General features: G+C 40.3%; 1 protein-coding gene across 3 annotated transcripts in view; it reads left to right on the plus strand.

The window, feature by feature from the left end:
- The first annotated feature begins 227 nt into the window (after positions 1-227).
- ATXN10 (ataxin 10) overlaps positions 228-18,811 on the plus strand; it is a 103,255-nt gene continuing 84,671 nt past the window's right edge. Inside the window, exons 1-3 of one of the 3 annotated variants that reach the window (XM_021297335.2) lie at positions 228-390; positions 7,105-7,296; positions 10,377-10,459. In XM_021297335.2, coding sequence (XP_021153010.2) covers positions 7,109-7,296; positions 10,377-10,459 — 271 coding nt within the window. In that variant the 5' untranslated portion in view covers positions 228-390; positions 7,105-7,108. Of the gene's footprint in view, positions 391-579; positions 758-874; positions 1,240-7,104; positions 7,297-10,376; positions 10,460-18,811 lie in introns of those variants that run through there. The other 2 variants (XM_065033232.1, XM_021297337.2) reach the window with 2 other exon arrangements.

Consider the following 18,811-nt stretch of genomic DNA (forward strand, 5'->3'; position numbering starts at 1 on the left):
AGGACAACCCCACAGTTCACGCCATGTGTCTGAGGGCCTTGTCCAGTCTCTTCTTGAACACTGTCAGGCTTGGGGCCGTGACACCTCCCTGGGGAGCCTGTTCCAGTGCTCCACTACCCTTTGGGGGAAGAACCTTTTCCTAATGTCCAACCTAGACCCCCCCGACACATATTCCTGCCATTCCCTCGGATTCTGTAGTTGATCAACAGAGAGAAATATCAACACCTGCCCCTCCTCCTCCCCTTGTGAGAAACCTGTAGCCACCATGAGGTCTCCCCTCCATCTCTTCTCCAGGCTGAACAAACCCAGTGACTAGCTGCTCCTCATATAGCGTCCTCTCCAAACCCTTCACCAACTTCGTGGCCTCCTGCAGACACTCTCCAGCTCAAGGTGCAACAGAAAGCTGTCCCTACGGTTTATTTTTCACGGGGAGAACGGCAAGGTTTACGCACCGTGGACCCACGCCATGAGCTACCCCAGCTCCCACAGGCGGGGCGGCCATTTTACCACCGTGCCCCGCGGCGGCCCTGCGGGTCGGGTCGCAGCGCCGAGCGCACCACCCGTCCGCCGGGGCCGGGCCGCCGCCATTTCCGCGCGGCGGGGGGCGGAGCTGGGCCGCGGCGGGGCCGGCGATGGCGGCGGCGGGAGCGCTGTCCGAGGCGGCGGCGCGGCTGGGACGCGCTGTAGCGACCGCGCCGCAGGCCCGGCTGGAGAGCGTGCGGGCGCTGACGGGCCTGTTCCGGGAGGCGCAGCCCAGGTAGCGGGGAGGAGGGGCCGCTCGCAGCCACGTGGGCCGGGGGAGGGAATTCCGGCCGCGGGAAGCGGCGGTGCCGGCGGGCCCGGGTGGTCTGTGCGGCTGTGTGCCTGCCCGCCCGTCCGCGTGTTGGCGGGAGGGGCTCGCCTCGGCTCTGAGCGCCGTGCTGCCCCTCGGGGAGTCGGCTGCGGCCTTCGCAGAGCAGCGGCCCAGGTGCCGGCGGTTCCTGACGTGCAATCTCTGCCCCCCCTCATCTCTGCATCCCCCGGGGGCTGTTCGTGTGGGACCTGGGAGTTATCTGTGGGGCTGGAGCCAGAGTGGGTGACTTGTCCCTTCTCCCCTCCGGGGTGCCATGGGGAGCTGGCAGTCTGCTTCCGTCCCTGCGCTGATACCGAAAAGTCGGCAAAAAAGACTCCTTAACGCTGTTTTGAAAGTGGTTATTGCAGCGTGCCGGACGCTCGGAGGATGTTCCTCTAATCGAGCATGTGCGTGATTCGCACTTCTTGGTATTTATTACATACAGCTATTGCATCTTCATTTGTTTGTACTGCTTAGTTAATGCATTAAACATAAACTATTTACATAACCCCGCCCATTGACGGATGTCCATCTTTTGTATTTGAGAGTCTTCATCAGGGGTCTCTTCGTGGTCCCCTGTGGTCTTCACAGGGTGGTGTCCCCACCCAGCGTTGGCTTCTTGACCTAATTTCTTGAGCATGCACATTGTCATTTGGTGCTGCTACTCACCAAAACGCAGGTAGCTCTTCATTTAGCAGAACATTTCGCTTTCCCAGCTTGTAAGCCAAGGACATCCCACTTTGCCTTATGTCCAGTCTCTATAGAGTTGTTGTTTTGCTGTTAGGTTTCTGTTACATTATGCCTAGTCTTGCTACATTATGCCTAGGGGTTTTTAAAAGATTTTTTGTTCCTATTATCAGTGCCGGGGAGGATAGTTTTGTATTTGTCAGTCACAGGTGACAGAAGTTGCTCCCCTGGGGCAGGTAGGCTCAGGTGGGTTGTAGCCATGGGAGTGGCTGCTGTGGGGCAAAAAACCACGGTGGGCCCTGCAGGGTGGCCAAAAAGGGGTAGGATGTGCCTGTGTGAGGGCCCTGCTGGGTGATGGTTTTGTACCCATATGAGGGCAAGGACTTGGGATGAGGACGGTGGTTGTAGGCCTTGGTGGCTGGGGTACCTTCCATGCAGTGAGGTGGGCTGTGGTGGCTGGATGCTTCTTAGGAGCTTTAAGGTAGACGGAGAAAGCAGGGGGTTACTGGAGAAAGCAAGGAGCCGGTATGGAGTGTTGCTGTTAGGGTAAGCTCAGGGGGACTTGCTGGAGAGAGTCCAGTGCAGGGCAACAAAGACGATCAAGGGAGTGGAGCACCTCCCTTATGAGGAAAGGCTGAGGGAGCTGGGTCTCTCTAGCTTGGAGAAGAGAAGACTGAGGGGTGACCTCACTAACGTTTATAAATATATAAAGGGTGAGCATCATGAGGATGGAGCCAGGCTCTTCTTGGTGACAACCAATGGGAGGACAAGGGGTAGTGGGTTCAAACTGGAACACAAGAGGTTCCACTCAAATATGAGAAGAAACTTCTTCTCAGTGAGGGTGCCAGAGCACTGAACAGGCTGCCCAGGGGGGTTGTGAAGTCTTCTACTCTGGAGACATTCAAAACCCGCCTGGACACCTTCCTGTGTAATCTCACCTAGGTATGCCTGGTCCGGCAGGTGGATTGAACTAGATGATCTTTTGAGGTCCCTTTCAGTCCCTAACATTCTGTGATTCTGTGACCTCTGCAGTGCTGCACAACGCTGTTGGCTTTGGCAAAGGTTGGGCATGCAGAGGTTCAGCTGCGTGACTGGGCTTAGAGTAGTGGGTTTTGCTCTCCCTGGAAGGTGAGAGGAGCCATAGGTTGGTGTGAAGTTCATGCTCGCTCTTCCTAATAGTAGCTGTCTGGAGATTAGAACAGCTAGGAAAGAAGAAATCAAACTTTTTAGCTTAGCAAAAATTACGGTGGTGGTGTGGTGTGGGTTTTTGTTTGTTTGTTTTTTGTTTTGTGGTGGTTTTTGGTTTTTGTTTTTTGATTTTTTATTTTTTTTTTTAAATTCCACTGCTATTTTTATTAATTAAATCCACATCTAAAAGTTGTGGGGTGGTGGGGGAAAGGTGTACTTACAAATATTCTCTTGGGGTCTTTGTGTGTACAGGAGACCTTCTTCTCGTGTTCATCTCAGTTTCTCTAGGAGAGGAGGACCTGTGCAGATTTCAGGCTTATATGCTGATGCTTTCTCTGCATGTTTCTTGCTTTCCTCCCTGAAACCTCTTCCTCTGTGTTTGACAGAGGAGTAGATATTCCCTCAAATAACCAAGTTTTATGGGTGCAGACGGGCTGGAAGAGAGGCACTGTAGTTGCCCTTCCAGAAGGACAAGGCTGTAGTCTTAGCTTACATCCTATAGCATATGACACAAAAGATCTGAGAGTAACTTTGGCAATAAATTTGCCAACTGTGGAAGATACTGCTGTTGGTGCTGTTGAACCAGAAGACATGACCGAACAGATATTTGGTACTTAAAATTGTGATATTCAGTGACAGGTCTCTGGTTATTACGTAATTGTTCAGCATTTATGGAGACAATTTAAAAATGTGAGTTCTAGTGGTCTGTAATTCAGAAGCAAGTAAGGTGAGGAAAATAATGCCCCAACTACAAGATCGTGGTGTGGAATTTGGGAGACTTGAATTCAGCTGTGTTCTTTGCTTGAGGCTACCAGTGCTTTTGAGCACATGGCCTGATTTCTTTATGCTTCCATTATTAATCTACAAAATGAATAAAGTGGCTTTATTACCAGGAATATTGTGAAGATAAATACTTTAAAGGCCTTTTATGGACTCTGCTTACAGGAGTGGAATGGCATAAGTACCTAAAAAACAGAGTGGAAATACAGAATTGCAAACTTCTGGGTTGTTCTCATAATTCCTGATGAATGTCATTATTTTTGGAGCCCTAGTCTTTTGAACAGGGTTGCGTTCATGTTTTTAACTCTGTGTTCACTTGGATATCTTGTACAATTTCTATTTTTAGCAGTCAGGCACTTAGATCTTAAAAGGGGTGACAGTAATCTTCCTTTTGGCATGGATACGTCAATAATAACTCTTTGTTTTGACTTAACAAGAAATAGCGTGTGCCTTCCTTGTCTGTCTGAGGGCTGGCCTGTTGTACCCTTTGCTTCTGCTTCCTCTTGTATTCCTGCAGAATACATGATGCTGAAATCAAGGACAGGTGGCAGCAGCAAATTGTGAAGATCTTGTCTTAAGCAACAAAACATAAGAAACAGAAGTTTTGGAGTGTCCACAGAGCAGTTCTGAATGAAAGTCAAGGCCTGTTTACAATTGAAGGTGCTTTTTTTTTTCCACCTAAAAGCTCCTAAACAAGTTCCTTGCTAATTTTATAAATTAATATTTAAAGATTAGAGGAAAGGTTAAGGAAGGATAATATTTTCCTTTCTTTAATTAAAGAAAAAAACACTTTAAAAATACTTACTTGCTGTTTTTATCTGTATGTGAATCTTTGAGGTACCACTGGAAAGAAGAGTGCTTTTTAAAAACAGTTTTAAGCGTTGCTGTGGAAGTTACCTGAAAACACTCTTGACTATTTGTTAATGTTAGCTAATCAGTTCCTGCTCTCCTCACTCACTTGAGAAGTTAGTTTTTTGTGCAGAAGGATGATTTTAATTAAAATTCCTTTGTAGTGCACACTCAAATTGCTATGCCGTATAAATGCTTAAGTACAAGAGTTGCATTTAAATTTTCTCTGAAGAGAATCCTGCTTTCCCAAACAGCCTTTAAGTCATTCCCTTTTCGCTTGGAATAACTTTTGCTTGTACGCTTAGGCTTTTCTCTTGTAAGAAGATATTTGATTTCTGCCCAGAGACATCTGACTTGAGCACATTAATTTTTTTTCATATTGTGCAAGAGGGAGCTTCAGAGTTTTGTCTCTCCTCGCTGAAATGAGACGATCCACATCTGCTTCCACATTGACAGTGAGGACTGGCACTCCCTTGTGTGCCTCACACTTGCTCCATTAGGACGGGGGAGAGTTTCACCTTCGTATTTTGATGGAAATCTCTACACTTAGCTTTTTTTTTTTTCAACTTTCGGTCTAATATTAAAAATTGTCACAACAGCCTAGTATTCTTGTGATCCAGTATCTAACTAAAACTGCTGCTGCATGACTCTAACAAGAATAGAAACTTTACCAGGATAAGAAGAAGCTTAAGGTGGCCTTTTCCCACTAGAGTCACAAGAACATGTACAGTAGTAATTGCAGCTTTTTTCATTTCAGTTTTAGCAATTCCAAATAATTGAATGTTGTACAGTAGTACATGTCCTGCACTTACCACTCATTTCTGTATTTTGATATTGGGTCAGGAAATTACCAGTTTCATCTGATAATGGAACACATAGGCATAGGCCATGGGTTGGATTATAAATATAAAGGAAACTGCAATTGGATTGAGAGATTTCCTATTTTAGAATAAATTCGGTGTTTAAAAACTCAGCTAACTAACAGCTAGTGATTCTGTGTGGCATCGTCACTCAACAGAGAAAACACAGCTATTGTGTGCTTGGGACAGGGCCTGACTAGGTGCTCCTTTACCAGATCATAGCTCTTGTTCCTGGATGGATTTACCAAGTGTACTGTGGTACGTCAGCCACTGAATCTTCTTTTACATGCACACCAGTGATGAACTGGCAGGAGCTGCACCGCTTCTTGTAAGTGGAGGGTTCAAGTACCATGAATGTATTTTCTCAGGTCTTAAAAACAAAGCCAAATTCTAAACAGCTCTGCTGTTTTCTTGATGACTGAAGACCAAGTCTCCTTCTGGTCTTACTTGTACCACTTTGTTGTTTTTTTTTCCCCTCAGTGTTACACAACTGTGAAATCTAGCTTGCTTTTTTCTCTCCCTGTTGAGAATTCCCACTGATGCTGTGGTGATTTTTTTTATGTAGCTGGAGATTGTGTGTGTTGGTCTTGATCAGATGTGAGGTTGTAGGATAAAATACTTATTTCCTGGAGGTCTGATGTCTAATGTAGCAATTTAATGATATTTGCATACATGGCTTGGTTTATGGATATGTGATCACTTATGAGGAAGGGTAGGTAGAGTTTCTAATTGTGTAAATATTTAGATGTTTGAGGGAGCAGCAGAACAGAGGTGATACTGTATTATCCACTAATGCTTGATCAATACATTTTTAAGTTCTCCTTTAGGAAAAGTTTTCTATGTGAATGTATTTTGTTTAATATTACTTTCCACTTCATCCCACTTTCTTCTGTTCATAGCTTAGGAGGTATTTTTCAACCTTATGTCTCAGATCCTAGCTTTCCTGTTTGATCTTGAGACAAGTCTGTTTATGGTTCAAGGAAGCTAAATTTATTGAGCTTTCCTGTAGCAATGCCATCAACTGTCTTTGGTGTGGCTTCTTGACACCAGCATGTAGTATCAAAGCTGAGTTAGCAATATTTGTAATGTGTTGCCCTTATCTCCTTTCTGAACATAAAATCAGGAGAGTATGTGAATAGTGCTGTAATTTGGAAACATTGTGTGTATCTGTGTGACAGATCCATCTGCAAATGTGTGTGTCCGTCCGGGGGAGTTTGGAGCTACGTGGTGCAGCAGCATCAGCTCTCTCATCCATTCATATAACATCTGTCTATGGGCTTATGGTTTCGTAGTGTTGTTTTCCCAGGTCTTGATAATCCAATAAGTGGCATGGTATATTTTCTGTTGGGGTAGTTGTCTGCTGAAGTAGATGGAGTTGACTTTCTCCTTGGGCTGTGACTCACACACTTCAGAACTATGCTAGTGCAGCCACAGGCGTTCTGCATGACTCGTTCTCCCTCCGGTGAAATTTGTGACAAGATATTTTAAACTGGAGCTTCTGGTACCTTCTTCTGAAACATTTAGTGATAGACATCTAAACTGTCTTTATTAATTAAATAAATTCCTGATTCTTAAAACAACATGCAGTGTTCTGTCTGATCATGCTATTTCTATGTATTAGGGAGACTTCTTGTTTGGTTGTTTTTTTAGATTCCAAAGAGGTGTTGGAAAGCTGTAGGAAGGCTAAGGCAGCACAACTCCCTCCTAGCCCCTTTTTTGAAAAGGTTGGTGGGACAATTGTGGGCATATATTTTGCTCTTTCTACTTGAAAGACCTTGTATACTAAAGATAGTTACAAATCGATGCAGAAACATCTTTGGGTTTACAATGAGAAGTGTGGCTGTCATAATGTGATGCTTTTTGATTGCGGCACGCTTTTTTTGTTCACTACAAATGTATTTATTTCAGAGAAATGGCAGAAGAAAGCATGTTTCGGAATCTCCTGGAAATCCTGATGAGCACTTCAAGTGAAATTGAGCAGGTCTACAAGGACTCCTGTGGATCGGTAGATCTACACACCTGCCTGTTGCTCGTAGCAGAGTGTTTCAGATGTCTGAGGAATGCCTGTGTTGAGTGTGCCAAGAATCAAAATGTCATGAGGTACAGTTATGATCCATTTTAACCCATACAAAAATATAACCTTCTGATGTTTGTGTGGTTTTATATAGAGATTCTTATTTTACACTGCTGTGTTAGTTGATTTATTAACTGATATTTCCTGCTTGATGCAATCTCTTGAAATGGAGTATGCAAGGAGCAAAAATAGCTGACCTATTTGTAGATCAGAGTTTGGGGCACTGCTGAATAATAGAACAAAGGGTTTGTGTCCTTAGTGCAAGTTGATTATGCAAGCAATATAAGCCTTCTGGAAGTCTGACTGTAGAGCTATCATTTTTTTCTCTTTTGTTTGTTTATTTTTTGGATAACATAACAAAATAATAAATTGTCTTAATTATCAGTTACAGGATTTTTTTTAGGTACATTTAGATGTGTCTGGCATTCATGGCAAAGTATAGCATGTAGAATTGTGTGTATCAACACCGATATGTATATAGGTAAACTGATATTAATGGGTCATAAGAAGTCAATCTTGTTCTTTAAGTTATGTAGACTCTTTTTTTTTTGCCTGCATCTGTTGCAACATTGAGGGGATGCCTGGATACAATCAACTGTAGTTACCGAAAACCTGGTAGCCTACCCATTGTTTAAAAAAACCCAAAACAAACACAAACAACACAAACCAACCAACCAAAACAAACCAAACAACAAGGAAACATCTCCCGCTCCAGGAAGCCAAAACCAACCAACAAAATACCGCAAAGTCTGTTACAAGTTTGTTAGGTCACAAAGAATTGTTGTGGAGTACAATCTTAAAATTTGGTTTCTTGGGACTTGTGAAATTTGGTTTATTGAACTAAATATAATTTGACATGGGAACAAGTAAGCTGCAGCTTCTGCACTGGGGCAGGATTTTGTTAATGCCACGAAAGTTGCAGGAATTTTCATAGAAGGCATTTGTTTTAGAATAAAGTTAAATCTAAATTCAGGCTCTTACTTTGTTCCTGGCAGTGCTAGCACTTGTGATCATATTGTGGGCCAAGGAACTGATCTGACAGAAAATTCATATACCTTTTTATAAATTTGTGCTGGGTGGATGTTCAGCCAGACTGGGTTCCTTACCATAACTTACTGTAGCTCCATAGTTACTCATGTTAACAAAATGGGGGGAACATAATTGCGTGCCTGGGAGTTGGTGGGATTGCCCTTTGGTAGCATGACAAATACAACCTAGTTATGGATATCTGAATTCCATTAGAAAGTAAAAAAAAAAAATAATCAGATATCCTGCCTGTTCCTGAACCAAAATATGTTGTGCACTGGTGATACTGATACTTGCCCTCACTAGGCAGTTAGCATAACTTTACTCATTTAGGAACTTGGATGTTAATAATTGTACTTTCCTTTGGACTGCAGGAGAGGGAATGTCTATGTGTATGGAGAATTCTGACTGTGTTTGTTAACAGTGAAGGACTCTGGATCAGTTATCAGATACTATTTTAGCTTTGTAGCAGCATAATAGTTTATGCTCCTTTTAATACCTCACTGGATGCCTTGAGCCAGCTGTATATTAGCCATATGTTTGTGTTGATTTTAAACAGTTGCAAATGCACATCTTCTTTAGGAATTAAATGTCCTGAATGATCAAAAGTTGTGAATGGGAGGAAAATTATGTGCTTTTGATATTTAAGTGTGCAACACTCAAATATTCCCCTAAAAAACCCAAGTTACAAACTGTTGATCAAAATCAAAATTGATTTTTTTTCTAGGAAGGAATGCAAAGATTGTAAACACATGGGTTGTGTAGCAGCTTTTAAACTATTGGGGAATGTTAAGCTTTGCTCCTTACACGGTCGTTTTTTCTGCTTTGGGTGTTGTAGAAGAAATTCAGAGTCTGAAGGAATGGGAAATGTTTTGATTTTAATTTTAATAAATTGTATGTATACAAGTGTGCATATGTGTACTGTATATTTATATATGTATCTTTAGCTTCTGTGTTAGAACTTATTGAGAGAGCATATGTTTATCTAGCAAACATCTGCAGAAGACAAATATTCATCATTTGTATGTGATGATATGATGTTTTTTTAGTAACTCATGCTTGGGTGTGGAGGTTTCGTAGCAATGCTGTTGCCATTCTCTGAAGTTTAAGCCAATCTGTTCACTTTTCAGTGGATCTCTTCTCAAAAAGCTTGACTACTGAAGTACAAATGAGTTAAAAGCTGAAAACTTCATGTGTTTATACATATTCTTTGACTTCCGCTTTTTACTCCTGTTGCATGCGCATCCTGTTATGGATGTTGTCTACCTCCAGGATCGCTGGTCCTGGCTGTAGAATTATTTGGCATTTTTGATTCCAAATGGGTTCACTTCACTGGTTTATCTTCACTGTCACTGTGTTTTTCCATGTGTGGAACCATGTCTGTTCAAAGTCAGGCTGGAGGGGCTTTCAACCGCTTGGTCTAGCAGGAGATGTCCCTGCCCACAGGACAGGATCGAGCAGTTGGACTGGATGATCTTTAAAGGTCTCTTCCCACCTAAACCATTCTGAGATTCTACCTATGAATCTGTCTCATTGGAGAAAGAATAAATGATTACCTGAGCTTCCCTGCTTCCCTCTGAGAGTTTTCTGTGTTTCCCTTTGAACTGGCTCTCTTGTTCCTTTGATGACTGTGACTAATCAGGTTGTTGGTATTTAAAAATCCTTGAAATTTATTACTAAGTAACATACATTTTCACTTTCCCTGAGCACTTGAACTTCAAGCAAAGCAAAGCTTTTACACAAATAAAGCTGTTTAAATTGCAAGAATAACCTGCTCATCTTTAACATCTGATTTAGAAGAATAGCAAAAAGAGAGGAGAAGATACTTAGCTCTGAAGGTATTGTATCCAAAACTGTTCATACACAGGCTGGTGCAGTAAACCTGTTCCTTTTGCTTCTGATGATAGTAGTGTAGCTACTGGTAGTCAGGCATAGTTAAGTAGGATTAACTGCTTTTGATTTCAGAGTTTCTGAAAATGTTAAAGACTTGCTGTTAACTTCAGTGAAAAGCATTTTAGCTTTATTTGAGTGTATTTCATATCAACTGATTTATTTTTTTTTTTTCACAATTTAATAATAGGAACTTGGGTCTCATCTCAACTTCTGTCCATTTGATCAAATTGCTTCATGGAATACAAATCAAAGAGGAGTTGTTATTGACTGGTAAGGCTTTGGATTTTGTTAAATAAATAGCCCGTACTACATTTTTTTAATGTGCGGAGTCTTGTGGTGATCCTGCCATACTGATGCATTATTTTCATAAATAAGCTTAATTGTTTCTTGAGTTGCAGTTAAGAATTAAGAGGAGTCCTCTTATGTTGCTTGAAAAAAAAAATCTCAGCCCAAAGTCTAGTTCAATTGTATTTTCCCTCAACAGTTCTCTGTAGATTGTTAAATGATAAATATGTGGAAAAGTTCTTTAAAATTCACCAGGATACTTGATTTGCAAAAAGGAAAAGTTCCTGTAATGCCGTTGTTCGAAATATATTCTTCTGTTTTTCTGTCTTTTTATTTGATCTCTGAACATCGTGTAATGAAGAAATACTCATTTCTTTATTTTGATGGCACCTAAAATAATTTATATGATTCCAGGAAACGAATTTTGGCTGTGACTTTTTATTTTTTTTTAATATTAATTTCTGTACTGTGGTTGCTGGTCATTCAGGATAATATCTGCCGATAACTAAGTACTGATTTGAATAGTGTTCACATTTCTTTAACCAATGGGTTGTTTTCTTTTCATGCAGTGAAGAGAAAATGTCACTATAGTATCCTTCGTCCTTAATGGTGGTTGTTGCTATCAGTTTCTACCAGACTGATTTAACTGGCTATTAAGGCATTTTTGGTAATTCTACTCACAAGCTGCGTTTCTCTGTGTGTGCACATGGAGCTTGATACAGAGCATTAAACCCCAGTCTTTACCATCTGTGGTTGCAGAGAGTAGGAAACATTTGGTTTCTCTTGCGACCTTTAATTCTTTTCACTCCCTTTATTTGGATGAGGTTTTTACTGGGTTCCTGTTGCTGCTTTTCTATAATTTTGTGAAAGCAAGTGAAACTACTGTCATACAGTAACTTGCCCTCAAACACCTTTATGAAGCTGAGAAAGAACAGTGAAGTCCAGGGTACTGTTTTTCTTTTTGCTGCTATTTTTGGCTCAAAATGAAGCCTTTCAGACATGTGATGGTATTATGCTTAGGCCATGTGCTCTCCTTCACCTGTTGCTGGAATCCTCCTTCCAGGGAAGGATGGGTGATGCTAGTACAGTCCTTCAGTGTCAGAGGACCAGAACTAAATCCTGTGGGTGGCAAAAAAAGAGGGCTTGCTCAATGACTGTGAAGGGGAGGAACTGACAGTACATGGGAGTGATTCTCAAGCTGTGTCACAGGGCTGTACAGGGAAGACTGGGGAAAGGCATGGTGAGAAAGAGCGTCCTACCCACAGTGGTGAACCCCTTTCTAGACCAGTAAGTGGTGGGGACTAAAATGCTGGCTTTGTCCAGCCTGATGTTGTCCCTACCAGGGTCCTTGACAGCACTAGGCTCAAAAGAGTGTCCTGAGGAAGTGGCCTTCGCACCTTCAGCTCATTCAAAGCATCAGGAATTGCAGTGTTGAGAATACCACCTTTTGGTGGTGCCTCCAGCATCTGCAGGAGAGTGACCAGGATGCACCCTGTGTAGGTTACGTGCATGGCCTGAGGTCTCCCCTTCAGTCCTGTGGCTGCTGACCCCTCATTGATGGTTTATCATATGCATGTGCGCTGTTCTCATGCTGCTGGCGTCTGAAGAAGCGGCAGTGAATGTTTCTCAGCAAAAAAGAGAGGAGGGGGTGGAATCCATTAATTTGGTTAACTGCTTCAGACTCCTTTGACGATCCGAAAATCAAGGAGGGCATTAACTAGAAAGTTTTTAACAGTATTTAAATAAAAAGTGTTTTGTGACTTACTTTACATAGCTATTCAACAAATGAGTTTGAATTATTACTAAATTTGATGTATTGTCCCAGGATAGATGGTTCGTTTGCTACTGTATGATCTTATTGGGAAACAACTCGATAAACATGGCTTAGATATTCTGTTTATGTTAGTACAACAACAAAGATTTCTGGACAAATAAGCATTGCTAATTCATTGCTGAGCGATCTGATTAGCTTTGTTCTAAGTGAAAATTAAGGTCCTTCCATGGGGTATACCTCAGAAGTTAACAGTTACATTCAACTGTGGATTATTAGTTGTACTTTTAAAAGCTAGGTAAATTGCTAAATTGGATTTGGATAGTACCTTTGAAACAAAAGAAACCCATGAAATTATTAAATGTTACTGTGTTTATTAACTGCATTTCTGCTTCTTGATTCTCCTTGTATTTCATGTAGGAAGTCAGTCACAGGGCTAGAGTGGCATGTGTGTTTTGTTCTAGCAGATAATCAGGTGTTACGTGGAATATTTCAAGTTGTTCATTTGGATATGTGTCCCATTTCCTCTTTTAAATGGCTGCTTTGATTTGATGATCCCTCTCAGTGCCCATTTATATCCTTAAGGTATTTTAAATACGTTCATGTTACTTCCATAGCAACAAAATGCAAGGATAAAGGGGTAATGCGGTATATTGCAGAGTAAACAGCACTAAGTGATGTTTCCATTTGTGTATCTGTGAAAAATTCCCAGTGCAAATAATTGTAGGCTAAATAAATTTGAAGTCCCAGCGTTATTGTATTTATGAGGAAGAGAGATTATGCAGACTGAAAAATTATTTTAACCTCATCTGTGGTAACTGTTACGACTGGTAAATCTCTGAGTGGTGTGGTAATTTTTGTAGGAAGTTCAGTGTAGTACAATTTGTAATGGATAAAACCAGAAATACAATAAAGTATATATTCTCTGGCCACTACTGGGACCAGTGTGGTAGTTCTAAGGGAGAAGATGAACTGCGGCTTCTAACATGAGTGATCAAAGCAATAAAAAAGCAGTGCTGTGCAAAATGGTGTGATTAAAAACTGTTGCTAAGATTCATTCACTTGAATTCAGGCTCTTTTGCATCTTCTCTAGAAGAAAAACTTAAAAATACTTTGTCTTAGGCTTAAGTGTTATGGTTGGTTTGACTCCTCACTTAAGTGTATTTACTGTAACAACTCTGCTGCAAGTCTTCAGGGTAGCTTTTTATTTTTTTTATGCTATAAAAAGTTAGGTAAGTTCCTGTATGCTTGTAATATACTTGTCCCAGCCAGCTGTGGAAAAAGTTGTTGTTTTGAGTACATGATATGCCACTAAGGCAATGGGCCAGAAAACCAGGAGGTGAGTTAGTATGTCTGTCCTAGAATAGCTCTTTAAGGCTTCAAATGCTTTTAAAAATAGCTAGTGAATTCATACATACAGCATATAAAGACTGTCCAACCCCACCTGCAAGCCAGCCATCCCTGTAATAATAATAATAATAATAATAATAATAATAATAATAACAATAATGTAGTAAAAAAATTCTTAGACCTTTGCTGTGTAGTGTTGCTGCAGATAGTTCTTTGTCCTCACACTTCCTCCTTACTTCCCAAGTTAGTTTTTGTTGCATTCCATAGCCTAGTTTCTCTTCTCATAATTACTTACAATACATAGTAGTAATTTATCTTGAGAAACTTATATTTTGTAGTACTTGGAGAAGAGAACCTACTCTAAGGAGTTGCACAGCGAAAGCCAAGAGCTAGATGAGTGCAGGGTGTTGATGGACAATGATGCTGAACAAGTGTTTAACAATTTGTAGCCCTTCTGGGCAGCATCAAGACTGATTTGTGTCAGGTAAGTCAGACATGCTTGTAAATGTGCTCGCTTATTGCTCCAGCAGTTCTTCCTCATTTCTGCAAGAGTTAGAACTTCCCAGTCAAGTAGAAGAAAATTTCAAGTGCTACAGTTCTTGGTCTGTATCTGAAAACTGGACTTCACCTCCACCCTAATTGCACCTGAAAGTCTAGGAAGTGGGTGATTGTGTAAGGAGGTACTTAACCTCTTACATTGTGGAGCTTGGATATTCCTGGTAGGAAGACAGACAAGATGACAAATGCTGTCCCCCTCCCCGCAGTTCAGAATTAATTCAAATAGGGAATGAAGAAGATGCAGTAACTGTACTTACGTAGAAATGCTACATGCGTTACATTTCTTTGTTAAGTGATTTGAGACCACAGTCTTCCAACGAATGGCTAATAAGATAGTGACATTTTTACTTCCAGTCTTAGGAACAAAAGTAAATCTCTGCACAATACAGATTTAATGGATTTTTCATAGTACCCTCTCCACATCCCTTTTGGTTTAGTTATTTTTTTAATTTTAAAAATAGTACCTGATCATAGCGCTTTTTTTTTCCCTGCTGTGGGTACAAAGATCAAGAACACTTGTCAGAGGAGCAGGCTGATGAAGCTGCCAGATGAACTTTGACTGAACTTAAAGCAGACCCAGGTCTCTTAAGAGCCAAGAGGTAGTTCAATGTGTTAGGGATTGCAGCAGACATAGGAAATACCCTATTCAGAAGCCCAAGTAGAAGATCTCCTTCACTTCATAGCATGTGTCTTGGTTTGGTTGTGGGATTGGTATTGTGTTTTGTTTGTTTGTTTCCTATGGCAAATCTTAAGCTTTCCAGAAGAATCTAGCAGATCTTTGGGAAAGTATGTTGAGGTTTGTGAAGATGATGGATCTTTAGATTCCAGAGTGTGAGATCTGGATTTAGGGATTCATCTCTGAAATCTGGAAAAAGTCAGATGTCTTTGGTTCTCCTTAATTGCAGGGGGGGGCATGCCTGTTTTGAAGGAAGCTCAAGTTCAATAGACTGTGTTCCATTTGATCCTTTCATCTCTTCCCACCTCCACCCCATCATGGACAGAAGGGGCTTTAATCTTTTTGTTTGTAAATAGATCCTCTCAAACCTTTCACTGCTTCAAAATATTGCTGATGCTGAAGAATGTGCTTTGAATTCCAACATAATTGCTTAAAAAGTATTTATCTGCCAAAATACTTCTGGGGGTTTTAACCAACCAGGGTAAGCTGCATAAAAATGTGTTAATAGGGGAGAATATTAACAGCATATGTTAATATCATGGGTAGTCCTGGACACCTCAGTCAAAATTAGTGTCCAGATGTGCCAGCTGTTGTACAAAGGTTTAGGTTGTTTGCTGCTCTTAATGTTACAAAGTCCAGAAACATTTGGTAAATTATAGTGAATGATAAGCTTGAATCCTTGAACAGGAATTTGACTTCGCTTCCAATTTTCAGAAAAGTGTTCAGGTGTAGTTAAACTGTTACAGATCCTATATTCAGCACAGAACTTTCCTTTAAAAGCAATGATGAAAGATGAGTCTATGTAGATTTTTTTTTAATACTGTGCTTATTATAGCAACTTGAGCGTTTTCTGGTGGGATGTTCAGCAACATGAGTATCATATGTCTAACACCTGTTCACAGCTCCTTTCTTGAAGGAAGATGTGTGGGAAAATATGGAATATCTTGTTTTAAACATTTTTCAAATACTCCAAATGCCTTGTACTTACAAGGGAGCTACAAAGAAATGTGTATACCTTTGAGCAGTAGAGGAGAAAGCCTGTGATGTTGTTCAGGTGAAGATGACCAAAATGAAATGAAGCTTCTTCAGTATTTCTTTATTTAATTATTGTTATTATTTCATGTTTTCTCCCGCCTGCCTGCCAGCAGCATTAATAATAAATTTGGTTCAGCTTTAGTTAGTGTTCTTTAAGTATTCAAACTGATTTGGACCTGATCAGCTATCATGCGTATTTTCTTTCAGTTAATGAAAAAACAGTTGTTCTTGGGTTGATTGTGGTCTAGGAAGAAAGTGTGTTGGAAATTACTTTTTAATCTGTCAATGCAGAAGAGAAGTACTCTGCAGATGAAATGGCAATAAGTAACATTGGAGTTCAGACCTTTGTAAAAACAAAACCAACATCGCTCCTTCATAGAGAGAGAAAAAATATGAAGGCATAAGGGTGTGTGTGCTTGAAAAATAGGACGTAAGGAACCTAGGCTATCTATAATTTCCAGAGATACTATTTCTTTCAAAAGCCAGGTGGAATGGAAGGATTTTATCTTTGAAATAACAAGGCAAAAACTTTCTCTTGAGGTCTGAAGGAGGACAACAGCACACGGCTGAGCAAAGAATGATACTTGATTTCTTTGTAAACTCTTGAAGATGAAGGCATGCTGTGTTTAAAAGACACTGAATCGTAAGATGTAGGAATTCCTGTAGTACTAGAAAACCATATTGACATTTCATTATGAGAGATCCCTGGAAAGAAATGGGAAATTTCCAGGAGCTGCATTGAGTAGCTTGTCCCTTTCAGAAAATTGTTAAAGTAATTTTCAAGAGTCTACAGAAAATCAGATGCTTAATATTTTTTTTTCCCCTGAAGGAGAATCTGAGTAAAAAAGGGAGCTTTGAGTTGTTATGTTTGCAAAAATACTCCTGAAAGCAAAAATGAATACCAGCTAAGTGATTCAAGTGATTTCTACTTCCTCAAGAGAGGCTGGAAGAAATAAACCTTTCAATTCTGTCCTCACTTAGTGAAATCAAACATGTTTCTTTGCTCTGACCTGTTGGTAGTTGTGCACTCAACCATTTGCGACCCGGAGTTGTACTGGAAAGCTGAGTCTGGCTAATTTTGAGGGTGTGGAAAAGCAGGGGAAGGTGATGTGCTCAGTCTACCAAAGAACAGTATGTTGATTTTCCTTTATTCTTTTTTAAATGGGTAGCCATGTGTCCTTAGTCATTTCTTGATTCTTGTCAATATTTATTGATTTATCTATTTATTTTCTTTCCCTGGAAGGCAGTGGCAACAGCAGCACTGTTACTTTTGGTCTCATTAAAAAGATTGTATCTTGGCAATGGGAAAATGAGCTAGAAGTAGATACTCAGACCTTTTCAGAATGCCTCTGAAGGGTAGCTTTGCAGAACCAGTTAGCTTGAAAATCGGGGCATTTAGGGCTTACGTACTGGCATAGGAGTCTAACTATCTGTGGCCTATTTCTGATACTTTTTTTTCCTGTACCTTAGCATTTGGAATGGCTGGTCTTTCAGCAATGTTGTAGAAGTTGAAAGGGAAACAAAGTGGTCGATTATGAAACCTAAAAGTTCTTTAACAAATGCCAGTGTTAACCAAGGGAGTCTGTCTCTTGTATGCTTCTCATTTGTTTCCTGTTCAGTATCTTTCTGTTCTGTTCTCTTAAAATAATTGCATTCTGCTTTCACTACTTTTTGTAGTTCTTTAATCATATTCCACTGAATGGTTTCATTTTGAAATCACTGCTTGTGTTTTATACATGGAAAATAAATATTTTAAAATATACCTGGAAAGTGTGATGGACCGGTAAATTTTTTACTAGACAGCCATCATAGCAGAGCAAACATCCAGAATTCGCCCAATGCAGTTGAGAAACTATTGCTAAGTTTTATTGCCTATAAACCGAAGTCGTCTTTGCAGTTTGAACAACAAGTGTCTCAACACAGGCTTGGTTATATGGATTTGATTGTAATGTGACTACAACTGGATAAGATGTAATTTTTAAATTGTGTCATGGAGACTCTCAAACACAATGGCCACTAAATTTAAACCAACAGGACTAAGGAAGGAAAAGTTAATCCTTCCTCTCTTCCCACATCAGTGCCCTCTATATTTATCTCTGGAGGAGGAGGCAAACTGTTTTGTTGGGATTTTGTTTTGTATTTTTATTGTTGAGTTTTTTTTTTTCTGGCAAGCAAATACTGTAAGTTATTACACTGCAGATTTGTTGTGTGAGTCATGTTACGTGCTGATTTACATGGAATGAGAGAGTAAGTGGTTATAAAGCTTGAACCATAAATACAAAGCTTGAGCAGTTCCTGAATGGATGCACAGTCCATGGGGTTAATTCCCAAAAAGGAGCATGAAAGGAACATGCTTGGATTGGATTTAAAAATCTGCACTTCCATTTATTTTTGTATTTGGGGTTTCCTTTTGCTTACTGCTAGCATAATTAAAGTACTTATGTTTTGCAGCTTGAATAAACCAGATGCTAATTTGAACAGACTTTTTTTAGCCATATAAACAAGGGACAGCCCTGATCTTGAGAGTTGCCATTTTCCATGTGTGATCTTTGCTTAGTCTGTCTAGGCTTTTTGTATGGGGGATTGGTGCCAGTACTTTGCTGCCACTGTTAAAGTAAAAACTATAATTACATTGTCAAAATAATATTTATAGTATTTTCGGGGAATAATTGTGGGAGTGTGACGAATATATTATACTCATCAAACTTTTATGTAAACATAAGCATGAGTTTTTTATTTGAGTTATTGGTGTTGTTTTTGGCCTTTGTGTTTTTCCAATCTGTAAAAATAATATTGGGATTTTCATGGTCTGTGTAGCATTTGCAGAGTGTATGCCCTAACAATCAGTTGATACACTATCTGGTACAAGTAAACTGCTATTTGCACTTGTATTGGGATTTTGGTTTCATGTTTCCATAGCTTAAGAAAATCCTATGTTTTTTTTGAG

The sequence above is a fragment of the Columba livia genome, chromosome 1 (genome assembly GCF_036013475.1).
Source record: "Columba livia isolate bColLiv1 breed racing homer chromosome 1, bColLiv1.pat.W.v2, whole genome shotgun sequence".
In the NCBI taxonomy this organism is placed as follows: domain Eukaryota; kingdom Metazoa; phylum Chordata; class Aves; order Columbiformes; family Columbidae; genus Columba; species Columba livia.